Here is an 18,367-nt window from a genome sequence, read left to right as displayed (position 1 = left end):
TGGTGCAACAATGTGGTGATATTTAGTGATGGAACTTTTGTGTTTGGAAGGACTTTTGTCCTTTAAGTCACACATGGATGGACGTAAGATATTATGGCGAAAAAGTGGTGAAAATTATAGTTATTGGGGTTAGCTCAGTAATTTTTATTTTTCCATTTATTGGGTTTTTATTAAAAGCCACTAGTTGATCAAGATTAGCCTCGATTTAATAGTCTCATATAAATCGATACACAGTGATACACATGAAGTGAGTGATGACGGCCAACACATAGAGTACGTGCTATTTTCCTTTTTTCTTGACTATGACTTTTCGTTTACAATTCCAACACTAGGCCTTAAACAAAAATCATATAAATAGGCAAAAGAAAATTAGCACAATTCTAGGCCTCAAACAAAATATCATAACTTATATAGGTATATAAAACTAAAACATAACTTTAACACTGACTAACGGAGTACATATAAACAATATCACAAAAAAAACATATATGAAAACAAGTTAATCAGTTTTAAGTAGTTTAGACACAAACTTATAATGCTTCTCTGAAGTTAATGGCTTCGTTAACACGTCCGCCAACATTTCCTCAGTAGGAAGGTAACTTAAATCAATGACCTTCTTACTTATCAACTCTTTAACATAATGGTGCCTTATATCTATATGTTTGGTACGCGAGTGTGTTACAACATTCTTACAGATTTTCTGTGCTGATTGATTATCGTTAAACAAATCTATTTTGCACACAATACCAGTACATTCTTTAAGAAATGTTTGCAAGAACAGAGCCTCCTTGCAGGAGTCAGAGACCGCCATGTACTCAGCTTCAGTACTAGAAAGCGCTACAGTCCGTTGCTTTCGGCTTTCCCACGAAATAACTGAACTACCAAGACTAAAGACATACCCAGTATATGACCGACGATCCATCTGATCTCCTCCCCAATCAGCATCTGTAAAACCAGTAATTTTCAAATCGTCACCCTTTTGAAATAGTAGACTGTAATGTATTGTTCCTTTTAAATATCTCAGAACCCTTTTCGCTGCTTTCCAGTGAGTTTCACCAAAACAGTTATTGAACTGGCTTAGATAGCTGATGCTATGAGTAATATCCGGCCTGGAACATACGGACAGGTACATTAAACACCCAATAAGGCTCCTATAATCATATTTACATGCCGAATTCTCTTCCTTTTTAAGTTGAATTCCAACTTCCATAGGAGTCTTAGCTGCTTTGCATTCTGCCATATGCAGTTTATCTAAAACTTTCTTTATGTAGCTGGACTGATCCAAAGTATAGCTTCCATCAGGTAATCTAGCAATTTTCATACCTAGAACCTAATGAGCCGGTCCCAAATCATGCATCACGAACTCTTTCATCAGCCCTTCCTTAATAACTTTCTTTTTCTCAGAATTTTCGGAGCTAAAGATCATGATGTCATCCACATACAGCGCTACGATTATTACTTCATCATCAGTATTATGAATATACACCGATTGCTCAGAAGATAGTCTACTAAATTGCAATTTATTGATGAAAACATCATTAATGCGTTCATACCATGCTTTCGCCGCCTGTTTTAAGCCATAAATTGCTTTGTTCAGCTTATATACTTTCCTGACCTTTTCATCTTGACCTCCACCTTGGATGAAACCTTCAGGTTGCTCCATATATACAGTTTCGGTTAGTAACCCGTGCAAAAATGCAGTTTTTACATCTAGGTGCTCTATAACTAAATCATATTGAGCAGCTAATGCTAACAGTATTCTAACTGTTGAGTAGCGAACCACAGGTGCAAATGTTTCATTGTAGTCAATTCCGTATCTTTGTGTATAACCCTTCGCCACCAGACGAGCTTTATACTTTAACAATTTTCCATTTAGGTCTCTCTTTTTGCTAAATATCCATTTACATTTTACTGGTTTTTGCCCCGAAGGCAGATCAACCAGTGTCCAGCATTCATTAACTATGAAAGAGTTATACTCATCTTGTATAGCTTCCTTCCAATATTTAGACTCGCAGCCACCCAGAGCCTCTTCTATTGTCTTCGGTATATCTTCGTCTTCGTAACCGCTGTAAACCCAGCATACCCATCCGTATCAGCATCTTCAAAATCAAGCGAGTCCTCCGAATCCATGCTTGAACATCCTGGAATATATGTAGGGTCCGAAGAGTGGTTATCCGAATTTACAGATTCTACTGATGAATCCAGACTGAACATGGTTTGTCTCCGAGGATTCACTGTGTCGTCAGGTAACAACTGATCCATCTCGACCACGTCTGGCTGACATAATGATGTCTCAGAAGCTTCCGTCGACGACTGTGCTGGATCAGGTTGTGTAGTACTATCTAAGTTATCAGATGAATCTAAAATTAACAATTCATCATGCTCCTTACTTTTATCATCATTGGACACTACTTTATCCAAAAACATACTTTCCATGAATGTGACGTGCCGGGCTTTAATACATTTCTTTGGAAAAGCAGGATCTACAAGTCTATACCCTTTACTATCCTCACAGTACCCTACAAAAATATACCTTTTGCATCTAGGGTCCAATTTCCTGGCTTTCTCATCAATGGCATATGCTACACAACCAAATACACGTAAGTGTGCTACATTCACCTTTTTGGATGTCCATTTTTCTTCAGGTGTTGTTCCCATGACCGCTCTGGTTGGTGTATAGTTCTTGAGTACGGCAGCCGTGTTCGCCGCCTCCGCCCAGTACTGTTTCTCCAACCCAGCCTCCTGGAGCATGCAGCGGGCTTTATCCATTATGGTGCGATTAGCCCGCTCCGCCACACCATTCTGCTGACTACAATGTGGGACGGTAGTTTGATGTTTTATCCCACTGCTCTTCAGATACTCCTGAAATTGATTAGACATGTACTCGCCCCCATTGTCACTTCTCAAGGTTTTGATTTTACTACCTGTTTCATTCTCTACAAGCACTTTGAATAGTTTAAATTTCTCAAAGACCTCGCTCTTTCTATCCATGAAGTAGATGAATGTTTTCCTCGAGAAATCATCAATGAAGGTAACAAAGTACCTTTTCCCACTTAATGATGGTACCTGCATAGGTCCACATACGTCTGTATGTACCAACCCTAGTTTGACAGACGACCTACTATAACTTTTCTTAGGAAATGGCAGTCTGGTCTGTTTACCTTCTATACAAGCTACACATGGATTAAAAGTAGTATTTGGATAATCCATACCTGTGACTAGCCCATTTTTCATCAGTTTCATACTCCTGGCATTCAGGTGTCCAAGTCGCTTATGCCACAACTCGTGATCAATGCCCTGCGCAGACACCAGCGCAGACACCTCCGGAACCTCGCTAGACTCTCCAGTCACCGACTCCTGCTCAATGCCCTGCTCAGAAACTAGTGCAGGCATCTCTGAAACCTCGCTAGACTGTGCAGTCACCGACTCCACACATGCTGAGTTCATGGCGATCCCTGACTTAACTACATCAAGCTCATAAACACCATTGAAACCAGTACCAGTGGCAATAACTTCACCTTCATCAACTATTTTACATAAATTATTATCAAAAACTACACGAAACCCTTTCCTATTTAACTCACTAACTGAAAGTAGATTTGCTGATAGTTTAGGAATATAGTAGACTTCACTTATAGTCTTAAAACCAGTCTTCAATAATACTTTTACTTTGCCGATACCCTCAGTCAGTAACTTCTCTCCGTTGGCAACATTTACTTCCAGCTTCTTGGTGCATTGCAGCTCTTGCATGATATGCTTGTTATTGCACATGTGATGAGTCGCCCCTGAGTCAATGTACCATACGTCGTTCTGAACTTTCACCGACAAGGCCGTCAGTAGCGAGTTTTCTTTTACACTACTTCGTCTTCCTCCCGCCTTAGGCTCCATGACCTCATCATTAGGGCAGTCCTTCTTCACGTGACCAGGCTTCTTACAACGAAAGCACCTCACTAGCCAAGGTCTCTTTACCGCCAGTGCATTCATTTCATTTTCCTTGCCATCACGCCGATCCTGGAGAAGTTTACTCCTGACTGTCTCGCTTGTCAGCTTCGTATTGGAGTTCTCCAGCGCCATAATTAGTGGGTCGAAGTCTGTAGATAGCCCGCTCAGCATTATTATTGCCAGGAACTCATCCTCTATTGCTGATCCTATATCCGACAACTGTTGCCCGACCTCCGTAATATATGTTAGGTAGCTCTGCATACCATCTCTGTCCTGTAACTTCACACCAAACAGCGACCTCAACAGCCCGAGTCTTCTACACAGCCCCTTGTCCTCATATGCACGCTGGAGGTTGCTCCAGGCCTCATAAGGCGTCTTTGCATGGCGTACATGTTGCAACGCAGACGGACCTACTGACAGACATATTTTTGCCATCGCCTTTTGCTTCTTCCTCTCATCCTTACAACTGTCCTCACCTTCGATACAGTCGTGAAGATCCTCGTGCATGAGGAGCATTTTCAGCATAAATTTCCACTGGTTGTAGTCTTCCATCCCTTTTAGTTTGTCTACAGGGAGACCAATTGGTGTCGTAATAGAACTCGCCATTATTGCTGTTTGTATTTGTAAAACTGTTTGACAACCGGCCTTTTAATTAGATATTATTTTATTTTTGTAGTAGTATTTTCCAAAAATATTTATTGTATGACACGCGCCAAGCTGTCCTGGGCCCATAACCTATTGGGTTTTTATTAAAAGCCACTAGTTGATCAAGATTAGCCTCGATTTAATAGTCTCATATAAATCGATACACAGTGATACACATGAAGTGAGTGATGAGTAGTGATGACGGCCAACACATAGAGTACGTGCTATTTTCCTTTTTTCTTGACTATGACTTTTCGTTTACAATTCCAACACCATTTGTATAAGATTTTAGTTATTTTGTTAAATACTTATTATTATTTTCAATTATGGGTAAGCCAATGTGTTAATGATGTTATTGTTACAGAGGTTGGAATAAGTTATCTTATTTCTAGCTAATTAACATGTTGATTCATATAACTAATGACTTGCCTATTTTTATTTTATTTTATTTTTTTATCTTTATTTATTAAAGAGACTTAGGTCACTTACAATAAGACTTGCCTATTTACTTTAGTAAAACAGCCAGTCCACTCTTTTCTGATGTTTATTATGATTTAAAACTTAAATTGAAAATTTTCCTTATTAATATAAACTACAACTATATGTTTTAAAACGAAAAACAACAAAAACGTAACATCCTTAATGTTTATGTTACGGCAAGAATAAATTTTGTAATTTTAACACTTAATAACTTGTTTCATTTACTTTCTCTGTTGCTTTTATTCGTATATACTACAATACTATTATTAACCATCTTAAAAAAAATAATTAAATCTATTAAAAAAAACAAAAAGCAATATTGTAAGTTCAGTGGGATTTGAACCACCATACGGATTATTGTAAGTCTTGTATCATACCAACTGAGCCATTCAATCTATTACAATGCCTTGCAAAATTTTGCTTCATATCATAAAAACAATGAATTATTGTCACTGGCACAACTACATGCTTACAATATCCGTGTGTGGGTTGCCCAGAACTAAATAATTACGTCGACGTCGATGACACACACATACACTACCTACGTTAGTGTGCCCTGCCAACCATTTAACGTTGCCGTGTGTACCTAAGAAGTAATAATGAAGTCTCTCAGAAATAAGAATAACTCTCAAGTCTGCAATCCCTGTAAGTAATTAACTACTTACCGAAAAGGAAAGAAACTTATCTAACATCCTTATGTTTTGGTTAGGTAATAGTCGGCACCAGGTAAGCACAAAATTTTTAAAAAGCATGACGAGGGGGATGGCCTTGGCAGTTTTGTAAACCCGCTTTCAAACGGAAGTTATGATTTACTCGTATCAACTGGCGGCGCTAGTTCTTCGTATAAACACTAGCTAAAGAGCGAGGCCCCACTAGTGCGTTGCGTCGTCACTGCCATATATTTTTGGGACGTTTGGACGATCGTACCTTTGGGGCGACGCAACGCAACGCACTAATGGGGCCTCGCTCAAAGGGTCGCCGAGCTACCACGGGTGGAGCGGTGGTAGCTCAGTCAAGTATAAGCACCCGCTTCTCACGCAAGAGATGCGGGTTCGAATCCCAGCGCTGATATGTACCAATGAGTTCTTTTAACTTAAGAACAATGTATACCAGGTATTCTCTTACAGTGAAGGAAAACATCGTGAGGAAACAATGTATATGTCACAGGCATCTGGTTTAATCTCCTGTTTGATTGAACCGCTAGCCCGTTCATTGGATGACGCTACTCAGTTGAATGACTAAAGAACAACTCGTCAAGTGGTTGACTGTAACGTCCAACGTCTTGACTGAACGTTATTCAGCGAAGTCGTTAAATGAGATATAGTATAGCAACTTTGTAATGTCTGGTTAGGATAAACATGACCAGAAAAGAGTCAACAAAAAGACTATGTTACAAAGCTCTTATCTCACAAATTAAGTAAACAATAACAATAAACGTACCTTGATATTGTTGTTCATAATTATCCAGTTTCAGCACATTTTTTTCTTTGAAACTATCCGCCGGCTGTGTAATAATAGGTAAATCCATGTTGTCACACTATTTTAACATAAATAACGCACTTATATATATGTCGCAGGCATCTGGTTTAATCTCCTGTTTGATTGAACCGCTAGCCCGTTCATTGGATGACGCTACTCAGTTGTATGACTAAAGGACAACTCGTCAAGTCGTTGATTGTAACGTTCGACGTCTTGACTGAACGTCATTCAGCGGAGTCGTTGAATGGGATATATATGTCGCAGGCAACTGGTTTAATCTCCTGTTTGATTGAACCACTAGCCCGTTCATTGGATGGCGCTGTTCAGTTGTATGACTAGGCCGAACGTTGATTGTACAAGCGTCACAAAACGTCCAACTAGTTAGCTGACTTAAAATCAGTCAGGTGGTGAATAAAACAAATATGGCGTCTAACAGCTAACAGCTGACACAAAAAGCACCTATTTTGTTAGTTTTTTGCAAATAAATTAGCTTTAAAGTGCGTTATTTGTGTTAAAATAGTGTGAAAACATGGATTTACCAATTATTACGCCGCGGGCGGAAAGTTTCAAAGAAAAAAAGTGGCGAAGCTGGATAATTATGAACAACAATATGAAGGAACGTTTATTGTTATTGTTTAGTTAATTTGTGAGATGAGAGCTTTGTAACATAGTCTTTTTGTTGACTCTTGTCTGGTCATGTTCACCCTAACCAGACATTACAAAGTTGCTATACTATATCCCATTCAACGACTTCGCTGAATGACGTTCAGTCAGTTGTCCTTTAGTCATACAACTGAATAGCGCCATCCAATGAACGGGCTAGTGGTTCAATCAAACAGGAGATTAAACCAGTTGCCTGCGACATATATATACCCAGTGAAGGAAAACATCGTGAGGAAACCTGCATATCTATTTAGCACACATACATAGATAATATGTGAACCCACCAACCCGCAGTGGACCAGCGTGGTGGGAAATGCTCCAAGCTTAGAAAGGCAGTTTAGACCTTGGGGATATGCACAAAGCTTCCACTCGAGAGGGCCAGGTGCAGGTACTTAAACCCCCAAAGATAATAGAATAGAATACTTATAGAATTGGTTGCTGAGGTAGCGAAAGACTACCTAGAGTACCTAGCTACCTCACAAATCAAAAAAACTTCAAAAGGATGTAAGTATATAACTATACATTCTGTATAGACAATAGACAGGGAAGTCTTCTACTATAAAAGGTACTTACTTAAAAGTAAAGCTTCAATATGGTACCTAAGTATATTCAACATGGAAGTCATAAGTACTTATATTACTTCCATGATATTCAATAACTACTCACCTAGGACCTAGGAACATAATAAAGATAAAATACTCTTTATTGCACACAAACAGAAACAGTTTCATAAACATAGAAAATAAAATAAATAGTACAATCGGCGGTATGTAACTATTCGTGCATAAGTACAAGGTTCCTACGAATCCTACGCTAGCCCCAAGCTACCCCCATTATTTAATGACAGGCAAATGCAGCCTTCAACCTAAAACCAAATTGAACCAATAGGCATTCAAGATGACCCACTAAACTGATTCATGTAGTTAACTCTCGAGCCATCGACTTTCTAAAAGAACGCTTGTAAACCTTATTTTATTACACCTTTATTAGGTAACCTAAATGGTGTTGCAAAATATACTTACGCGAAAGTTAACCAGAATAAAAAAGTGCAATCTCTTGTTATTTAATCACTTTTTATTTACACTCTCAGCAGGTACAATATTTACAATAACATTTAAACCTTCCGAACATCTATTAAACTCCAGTGGTTAATAATAATAAAATAAGGTATTTGTGCCAGTTATTTCTTTACCTAAGACTAAATTTTCCGCTAAGCTAATCGGTAGACGGAGGTGTCGTCCGGCGAGAGGGTTGGCAGGCGCGGCGGGCGGCGTGGCGGGCGGCGGCGTCTCCGCGGGCGGCACTCGCAGTGCAGCGCGCACAGCCCGATGCCCGCGCAGCCGGCCAGGAACAGCGGCAGCGCCAGCGTGCGCGTGACCGTGGCCACCTGCTCCCCGCGCGACCACCGCGGCACCACCACACTATCATCCGCCCGCGACCAGAAACAAGGGTACCTCGCCCCCACGAACCCGTAACTCGTCGTAAAGTTCTCACAATCCACCATCGGCGGATACCCACAGCCTTTTATGTTGACGAACAGGATCGCTGGCCGCCATTCCTCGCTGTACGGCTTGTATTTGACGTGTAATTGCGTGCACTTGTAGGCGTCGCTGGTGCAGCCCTCGCGGCACGAGGCCCAGGTGCAGTTGTCGAGGCCGAGGCGGTCGTCGCGGCGCTCCGTCACGCACTCGGCGGGGACCGGGTCGAAGTCCGCGGCGAGCGCGCTGAGCGCGGGGTCGGCGTACAGCGGCACGAGGAAGAGCAGCGCGGAGGCGCCGCCGCCCAGCAGCGTCGCGAGCGTGATGGTGATGTAGCGCGTCAGCTTGGCTCGGGTCTCGCCGCGGCGGCGCGTCGGCCGCGCGACGAGCCTCTCGGAACTGCCTCCCCTCATGTTGCGGCGTCAACCCATGCTGAACTGATTACCTTGTTTCTGGGTATAGGTGGGCTGCGGCGCATGCGTGCACTGTGGACCTGCGCACTTTGGCGAATTCCATGCAATGCTACGTAGGTAGTACCATTTAATGATTGTTTTTATTGTGTTGCATTCGACGGTATGTAGACATATAGCTAGGTGGTACAATATATAGGTACTTATATACGTAGGTGCATCGCCATCGTCCACTAAACTCATTGTGTTGCAGATGAATGGGCTCCAGAGCTTCTCGTTACAGAAGTAGTACCTAAGTACCTAGTTAATGTTCCTTGTCTATTGTCCTTGCTCCCAGAGTCAATATCTTGGAAAGTATATGTAACTACTTATATTGACGATGGATATATTTTTTTTATGTACCTACCTATAGTTATAACTAGTTAGTTAACTAAATAGTAACATAATAATATAAGTAATTATGCTCTGTAATCCCCTAAGGGATAGTCAGAGGTGCTTTTCGCTGTACATTTGTTTTCACGTGATAGGTCACGACGACGGTGCCGTATATCGCCGTTTTTTAATGAGTAGGTACAATGCACTAGGATACGCATGTGCAGGTTTCCTCACAATGTTTTCCTTCACCGTAAGAGCTATGTTACGTTGTAACTAGGTAGGTAGGAAGTTATACTTCAATTCCAAAAAAAACTCATGTCAGCGAGGGGATTCGAACCCGCCCGCATCTCTGGCGTGAGAAGCGGTCGCTTTACCCTACCGCACCGTTCTCCCTGTTCCCTGTGTCAATGACTGTGTCATTGTCAATGACACGCAGCCAGTCAGTTCGATAAGTTACCAGTGGGTACAGCCTGGCAAGTTAGTAGAGAAACGGAACACCTTTGAAACGGTTTTTTTGGGCTGCCAGCCTTGTCCAACTATAAAGTCCTGAAAACGGAAGTGCATCCTAACGTTTTTTTATAGACCGTATCTAATCGCTCTATTATATTTATTTAAAACAAATCCGTTAAAAAGATATTAACAATCGGTATTTTATTTTTAAAATGTAAATAACTGACAGTGATAAAAAGTTTTATTTAAACCAAATTTAAACAGTGTAAAAAGCTTTATTGTCATGACTTTATAGTTCCTATAGCGTAGCGATCTTCATTTTTCTTGCCAATGGATGTAACAATTATCGATAAGTGTTATCAATGAATTCGAGAACATGGGTAACATACTAATTTCAAATTAATTAGGTATAGTTAAATTTAATTAGGAATGATTAATAAACGAAGTCACCCGCTTTTCGCTATACATTTATACTCACGTGATAGGTTGCGAGCCGTATCGCCGTTTTTGAATGAATACAATGCACTGAATTTGTCGAGTAAGTGGGTAACCCGACGGTCAGATGCTTTCAAGCCGCCCCTTCGGGCGGCCTCTGACTAGGCTTAACTACTGCTGCCGAAGCAGCAACCGGGACCCACGGCTTAACTTCCCGTCCGAAGCACGGAAGCGTCCGGAAAAGAACCATTTGAAATCGGTAACTCATGCTGTACCTACCAATGGCTGACCGTGTCAGTTGTTGCTTAACTTCAGTGATCAGTTACGATTACTGAAGCCAATTCGACTACGGAGACGCTTCCCAACTATGACCTTTTTTGGCGATTAATACATATGTACATACCGGTACATCACTATTGCATTTTTTTGACATTGGTTGCTAGGAAACAGCTAATAACAATAAACCATGATCAAATCTGTGATCAAATCCGGAATCCGGATATTCTATGAATTGAAGCTGTCATTTTAGTATGTAAACAAATCATTTTCTATGAAACGAACGCTTTGCCAACTAGATTGAGTCTAGTGAAAATTGAGACTGCAACTAGTTTTTATAAATCGGTGGGCCTTTCTGGCCTACCACCCCGCCAGAGGGGAACGTCTGCCTATTTCGTCTCCAGACCATTCATACTCAATGACTGTGACCATAGAAAAACGCGGACTCCATTGACATATATATTACTGCGTAAGGACAGGCCCAACCACTGAAGAAAATGGCACCCGCGCGTTGGCCCTAAAATAGACATTTTAGGGCCAACGGTCCTCAGTCGACAGTTGTCTGTGACGGAGAGATAGTCTTTGTTTCTTGTGAAAATATGCCTATTTTTGTTGTGAAAGGCTACAAAAACTATGATACGAAGGTCAAAAAGGAATATGAAATATCATATCATCCTTAATAAATAAATAAACACATTTTAAAGCGATAATTATTTTACTACCAAAGTCTACAATGGCCGCACGATGTAACCTTGTACGGACGTCCGCATGCAACTCACTCATATTATTATGTACCTACTGTCCGGTGACGGTAAAATATGAACGCACGTACAAGGTTGCGTCGTCAGGATAAGTAAGTAAGTAAGTAAGGCTCTGACATAGTTCCAACAAATTATGACAGATGGCAGTTATTTTGCTTGTATGAAGAAGGTTTGAGTAAAATGTTCTGAAGGGCGTATCCTTCCTTTTGAAATCATTGGCGGACTCGCGTACTGTGACTATCCCTTCAAAGCCCAACGAAGCGAGGCCTTCTCGTTACATAAGATTAATTAAACATTGCAGTGTGTTTGTGTTATTACATTAGGTTAGGTGTTAGGTGGAAACCAAAACAAACACACGTACTCACGCCTTGTACTAATGTACTCCCTTGCGGGGTAGGCAGAGGTGCATTGCTGCACCCACTTGGTGGAAACCAAAACTTGTGCAAGAACTCGAATTACTATAGAAGTAAATCGATGAATATAATATTTTTTTAAACAACTTATAATCGATTATTTTTTCACATCCCTAGTTAGAACAATATTCTGAGTTTTTATAATACTGTCTGTGGTCGGAAGAACATAGAGCAAAAAAAAAATAACAAGAAAAATAATCACAAAATAAATATGGCTGCCGGACCGGATTCATTTCTTTTGTGATTTATAGTAGTTCATTGCATATTCTTGTGTATTTTTTGCCGTTTGTGTATTGTGAATTTGTATATTGCTCTATAGGTATGTCTGTTGGATTATTTAAGATATTTTCTAATATTCTGAAACAGAATTTACCGCGGCTTCACCTAAAGACAGGTAGGTCAAACCGCTGTCTGAGCGACCATTTTTAACCGCCATTTCGGCACATGGTTATTATCTTTAGTTACTGTTTTAGCTTATTTATCTGTATCAAAATGTATGATAAACGACAATTATATTAGCTCTTGTCTAACTCTATTAAATATTACCGCAAAAACACAAATCTCTTAAAAAAATTCAACTAGTTAAGGTTAGCTTATCACGGAATGGAACACAAAAACCCACATATTACTTACCTATTATATTTTTATAGGTCCAGTGCGAGGCCTGGCAGCTGCAATGGACGTGGCGGTGACTGAAGACAATGAAGTGGTCTCTAACAAGAAGTTCACCCGGTTCAGGAAACGGCAGTGGGAAAATTATTCAAAGAAAGAAAACGATGAAAGTGAGAACAAGAGGACTTGTGATGGCGATAAGCCGTTCGAGAGGATTAAGAAGAAGAAAATGGCCATGCTACTTGGCTACTGTGGGGTAGACTACTATGGGATGCAAAGGTATGTATCTACTACTTTATTAACCTTTGATATCGCGCCTGACGACAATAGATTTCTAATATTCTTCGCCACGTCCGGGCGTACTAATCTTCGGGTGCTTACATAGAGATACTGGTTACCTGTATCTACCCGTACCGGTAACTTGATTATGCAAAAGCGCTCACAGAGAGTCACCTAAAACTTAGAGCGGAAACTATCGCCCTCGCATATACGTCAGGTTACCGGTACGAGTAGATACATGTAACCAGTCTATGTAAGCACACTAAGCAGTTAGTCAACAACCTACAGCGAGCACATGTTAGGAAGGCCATGAAGCCATACATCTGCAGTTAGGACATACATCCTAAATAGAACTACATTGTTATTTTGAAAATAGACCACTAATTCCCTCAGAAACCCAGGTGTGCCAACGATAGAAGAGGAGTTATTGAAGGCATTGCTTGAAGCCAAGTACATATCAGATGAAGACTTTAAGAACCAGCAGAATGCACAGTTTCAGAGAAGCTCGAGGACTGACAAGGGTGTCTCAGCCGCCAGACAAGTGGTTTCACTTAAAATGCGTAAGTTATTTTTCTCAATCCTGCTAGGTAAAAAGTCACCATCTTCTCTTAATTTGTTTTTGAAACCGTCCATCTTCATACCACCAAACCATGGTTTTATTAATAAGTGCAGCAAACAGTCAACAAAATGTTAAATTTTAAAATATATCATGAGACATTCATTAATTAATGTTACTACAGTCTTACCAGATAAACTAAGACACATTTCATGTACAATATAATTATGTTTAGGATTATCAGTACCTTAATGATACAGCATGTGTATTACAAATTTTAATTTAGTGCTAATTAATAATTCTACTAAAAAATTTCAGCATTAGAAGTTCACAAAGAAGAGATTAACAGCAGACTACCAGAGTGTATAAGAGTTTTTGGCATAAAACGGGTCACAAATAAATTTAATTCCAAAGGAAAATGTAATGCTCGCACATACAGTTACACACTACCTACATATGTTTTTGAATCAAGTTTAATCACCGTTGAAGATAGAAAAAAATATAGAATAACTCCTGAAAAACTAGAGGAAGTCAACAAAGTTTTAGGAGTCTATAAAGGCACTAAAAGTTACCACAATTTTACAGAAAAGAAGTAAGTAATGCCTACACCTATCTTTATAACGTTGTTTTAACACTGTTAGATAGTAAACAAAAACTTGAGCTGGACTAGGGTTTGCCGTTGTAGTGAAAAAACTTATTTTCAGTAGCCGACTAACCAGGGTAAAACTGATCCTGAATCCTCTCATCTTGATGACAAACCCTAGTCTTACTCTTGTGTTTGTCACCGACTTACAAAGAAGTCACTCAGGTAGACAATATATGATAAAAAAATAATATGTGCATCATCTTTACTAGCTCTATGTAAGTTAAGACCATTTGAAGTTAATATTTCAAAACTAATATTATTATATATTTTCAGACACCACACGGATCCTTCAGCATCCAGGTTCATGATGAGTTTTGGTGTTGAAAAAGTATTTGTTGACTCTGAAATGGAGTTTGCTGTTTTACTCGTCAAGGTAATCACAATTTCTGCTTTTTTAATTCTTCCGCCACTTATAAATTGTATAAATTAACTATTTTCTTTTATAACTTGCACCTTCTCTGGGTTGAATGGTAGAAAATACTTATTGTAAAGTCCACCCTTTGTACACTTATGTTTATATTTGTGCAATGAAGAATTAAATAAAGAATTATTTTTTATATTAATTTATTTTAATAGGTTACTGTACTACTGAATGTCTTATTCAGCCTAACTTTCTTACAGGGCCAGAGTTTTATGCTGCATCAGATCAGGAAAATGGTTGGTTTGACCATAGCGGTAGTGCGAGGGCATACAGACATGGCCACTCTGGAGAAATCATTCGGCAAAGAAAAAGTTATGATTCCTACTGCCCCCGGATTGGGATTGGTTTTAGATATGGTATGTATCTTTTTGCTGTAATTCTAATAGACTATTAATAAGTTAAATTTCTCCAATCTATTGTTCAAGTCAAATATTCAACAACTAAACAATTTTCATCAAGTTAAACACCCGTTTTTCGCTTGACTCTGTGCACTGAGAGTATAACATCTAGAATCAATAAAAACTTTCTATTAAAACATAAAAATAATATCTGGCATTATTTTTATTGCCCTGAAATAGACCCAAATTTTACCTTTTTTCGGTGAAGAGCTTTTTAAATAGCATCACTTATAAAATGTCAGAATTCTTTCCAATTAAAAATTAGGCCTTAGATGTTTCCTTATGATGTTTTCCTTCACCGTAAGAGTACTTATTTCTAAAGAATTCCTTGGTACATTGGATGTTTCGAACCCTCACGAATAAGAGCCTAACCCTATCCGTTACACCACCTCTATTCAAATTAATGTTGAGTATTTAACCCACCGCATATACCTACCTGCATAAACAACCTTTATTAATAATGTGAATTTAGGTCACATAAGCCACCTACGATCTGTTTAAGACGGCTGAACACACATATACTGCATTTTTGTGTACTTAGTTGTGAATTTAACTACGTCATCCATTGTCTTACGTCGCCGTCCTGACAATAATTTATCATGTCTACTTCATGATGTTCTCAATTAATTCAATCGTTATAACGCGTGTCAGAGAGTCGTGTCTGGTGCGAGAGGCGGGCGCTTACCCTTCTGACGATGAGTTGCAGAAAGAACAGCTAATCTCGACCTTAAATATATTGCTGCCTTGCTGTGACACTATACGGAAAGAAAGAGACAGACATACATTTAATGTCGCCATTAGCGTGAATTTCCTTTCTGCACTCCGCACGAGCTGCCACCGATGCTCATCATCCTCGCCTTCCTCAGGTGCACTATGACCGGTACGACGCGCGGTACAAGACCAGCCACGACAGTCTCACCTGGCAAGATGAGGAGGAAGCCGTGCAGAAGTTCAAACACGACCACATCTACCCAGTCATTGTTAGAGGGGAACTCGAAGGTAAACTTATTATTATTAAATTCTTTATTGCACAAAGTAAATTGGTACAAAGGTGAACTTTATGCTAGTAGCATTCGCTACCAGTTAACCTTTGGTGATGTTGAGAAGTGATCGGTAGTGCGATAGGCTTAGACGACTTAAATTTTATACCAATTCTTTCAAAAGGAAGCACGCGCTGGACCTTATTCAAATTATGACATAGTTATATAAAATTTTGGGGCTAGCGCCAGGGTGCTATTTTCTTGAGGGGTTGGCCCTGTCCTTACGCTAGTAATATTATAAGTCAATACCTACAAACTCTAGGAGGGTTACTCTATACTGACGAAAAAGGAATAATCGGGAGCTATCGTGCAATCGGCACGATTAATACAACGAGATAGAGTCGTGGCTCGCGCAGCAGCGCACTGAACCTTAGTTTTTCGTCATAAAGAGTATTAAGTATCTAGGTCTGCTTGCGAGCTTCGCTTGGAAAAAGTGAACCTTTGTCTCACGCATAAGAATTTAACTAGGTACATATTCATTAAAAAAAACCGGCCAAGTGCGAGTTGGCCTCGCGCACTGAGGGTTCCGTACAAAGATAAGTTCTCTCAAAAACAAACTTAACATTTTAGTTGAAATTATAATTTGCCATACATTGATATACTATACGTCATGGTCAATTCTGCTACTTTAAATGTAAGTTTGTAATTCACTATATTGACTATTACTCGTAAACTTGTAAAGACTACTTACCTGTGATAGTTTTCCTTTCAATTTCATCATATTGAATTTCATATATGAATTTTTTCATATTTTTTGGACCAACCATTTAGCCCACAGGGGGGCTAAATGCAAAAAATGTTTTGAACAGACCTATAATACATATTTTTAAGACCTATTCAACGATACACCACACCATCGAAACAATGGGAAAAAAATCATCCCCCTTGACTAATATTGGGAGGTACCCAAATTATTATTTTTTCATTATTTTATTTTACTACATTGTCGGGGCCGTAAATTTGTATATTTATGCAAAATATCATCTTGATATCTTTACCCGTTTCTGAGAAAAAGGGTGGTGACAGACGGACAGACAGACGGACGGACAACAAAGTGATCCTATAAGGGTTTCTTTTTTCCTTTTAAGCTACGGTACCCTAATAAACAAATACCTTGACTAAACTAATTAGTTCATAGATGTTTACTAGGTACACTTACCGATGAATTATTTTCAGTCAATGAATATAAGTTTCTACAAGTATACTGCTCTTATGGTAAAAGGAAAACATCGTTAGGAAACCTACACAATCTAGATTGTAGATGTGTACATAATGTAATTGAATAATAATAATATTTATTCAAAACACTATCAGTTTTATCAAAAATAGGTACCTAAAATCTTAATGCTGGTAGGTACATAAGTTACTGTTCTAAACTAGGATATAATTACTATTATTATTGTGTAAATGTTTCATATGTTTTCCCGCATTCCAGGCAATGCGATTGGCGAATGGATCGATACGAAATTGATTCAACACTCGTACGAACCGAGTGATGACGTCCCTCTAGAAAAAGGTGAAGAGAACGAGATCGAAATGGGCGGTGATGATGATGATGAGGACGACACTGCACCAGAGAGAGAGACGACTACAGAAGACAGTAAAAAAGATCATGATAAATCTAGTAAAGATAGTGTGGTGGATGCAAAAACTTGTGAAAAAGAAAACCCCAATGAGGGAAGTGAACAGAGTGATAAAATTGAAGTGAGTGAGTTTTCAGTGAAGGAAATATCGTAATATACGTTAGCTAGGTTAGGCATTGTCAGATTACTGCAGAATTACACTGTATGAATATTTGGTTATATGTAGTAGCATGACTATAAAATATGTGGTCTATAAAATATGTAATATAATTATTACTATGTATAAAATAGTAACAAAAATAAATGTTATGTTATAGATTGAGTGATATCCTGAAAGTCATCAGTATACTATAGAGGGTGTTGTAAAATGGGTATACTAAGGCCGTGTCCCCAGTAGGCGGACTGTTAGCGGTGAGATACTGAGATAGTCAGCGCGCGTAACGCTTCAAACTGCGTACTAAACGAGCAGACTGTGGACACTTCGTTTCAAATATAATGGAAGAGCGTACTAAATCGAGACGCCGCAAACTCAGTCGCTGACGGTTTGCCTGCTGGGGACACGGCCTAAGCCGAAACCTATATGTGCAGCATATTATTTTTTTATCAAGCCCGAAAATGAAATGTGAATTTTCAAATTGGCGAAAACCCATAGAAATTTGGTTGGTCACGTGACTTTTAACTATGGAGAATAACTTATTTTTCGCAAATTTTGAATTCCTGATTTCATTTTCGGTTTACTTTGGGGACGAGGGGAGCGAGTAACTTCCCCGCCCCCCTCGTCCCCGCGCATCAGAATACGCGACACACAACTCACAAAATTATGCTCACCCTTAAATCAATATTTTAGTTTGTCTTTTCTGATACGTTGCCGTTGGTCATCGTATAATCCTCACGTCTTCCTGTGTTTAAATCGAAATAAAATACCAATTATCGATTTAATAGCAAGAAGGTCGTAATTTCTGGTCTATATCAATATTTTGTCTTTTCTGATATGTTTGTCATCGTATAATCCTCACGTCTTCCTG

At 39.3% G+C, this 18,367-nt stretch overlaps 2 protein-coding genes across 4 annotated transcripts; one reads left to right on the top strand and one right to left on the bottom strand.

Moving 5' to 3' along the window:
• Positions 1–8,261: 8,261 nt before the first annotated feature.
• LOC105398283 (protein tipE) lies at positions 8,262–9,295 on the bottom strand. The gene has a single exon (XM_011570354.3). It carries the CDS (start codon positions 9,098–9,100, stop codon positions 8,420–8,422), a length of 681 nt encoding a protein of 226 aa, XP_011568656.2. The 5' UTR covers positions 9,101–9,295; the 3' UTR covers positions 8,262–8,419.
• Positions 9,296–11,966: 2,671 nt separating this feature from the next.
• LOC105398285 (pseudouridylate synthase 1 homolog) lies at positions 11,967–17,658 on the top strand. Of its 3 annotated transcripts, none has more exons than XM_011570356.3 (8): positions 11,967–12,126; positions 12,458–12,698; positions 13,092–13,258; positions 13,573–13,846; positions 14,174–14,273; positions 14,522–14,677; positions 15,586–15,718; positions 17,195–17,658. In XM_011570356.3, the coding sequence occupies exons 2-8, from the start codon at positions 12,484–12,486 to the stop codon at positions 17,494–17,496; spliced, it is 1,347 nt and encodes a 448-aa protein (XP_011568658.3). In that variant the 5' UTR covers positions 11,967–12,126; positions 12,458–12,483; the 3' UTR covers positions 17,497–17,658. The 3 variants fall into 3 exon arrangements, with proteins under 3 accessions (XP_011568658.3, XP_011568657.3, XP_011568660.3); XM_011570355.3 differs by having other exon boundaries at positions 12,007–12,201; XM_011570358.3 differs by lacking the exon at positions 11,967–12,126 and having other exon boundaries at positions 12,551–12,698; positions 13,100–13,258.
• Positions 17,659–18,367: the final 709 nt, after the last annotated feature.

Source organism: Plutella xylostella, chromosome 7 (assembly GCF_932276165.1).
Source record: "Plutella xylostella chromosome 7, ilPluXylo3.1, whole genome shotgun sequence".
NCBI classification, from domain to species: Eukaryota; Metazoa; Arthropoda; class Insecta; order Lepidoptera; family Plutellidae; genus Plutella; species Plutella xylostella.
The sequence above is the reverse complement of the archived record's forward strand: the minus strand, read 5'-3'. Positions and strand labels throughout refer to the sequence as shown.

Excerpts from the sequence above, each read along its gene's own strand:
- LOC105398283 (XM_011570354.3), bottom strand. The coding sequence starts at position 9,100 with ATGAGGGGAGGCAGTTCCGAGAGGCTCGTCGCGCGGCCGACGCGCCGC.
- LOC105398285 (XM_011570355.3), top strand. The coding sequence starts at position 12,129 with ATGTCTGTTGGATTATTTAAGATATTTTCTAATATTCTGAAACAGAAT. Across the intron at positions 12,699-13,091 it reads GACTACTATGGGATGCAAAG|AAACCCAGGTGTGCCAACGA; the intron begins GTATGTATCTAC and ends TAATTCCCTCAG. Across the intron at positions 14,274-14,521 it reads TTGCTGTTTTACTCGTCAAG|GGCCAGAGTTTTATGCTGCA; the intron begins GTAATCACAATT and ends ACTTTCTTACAG.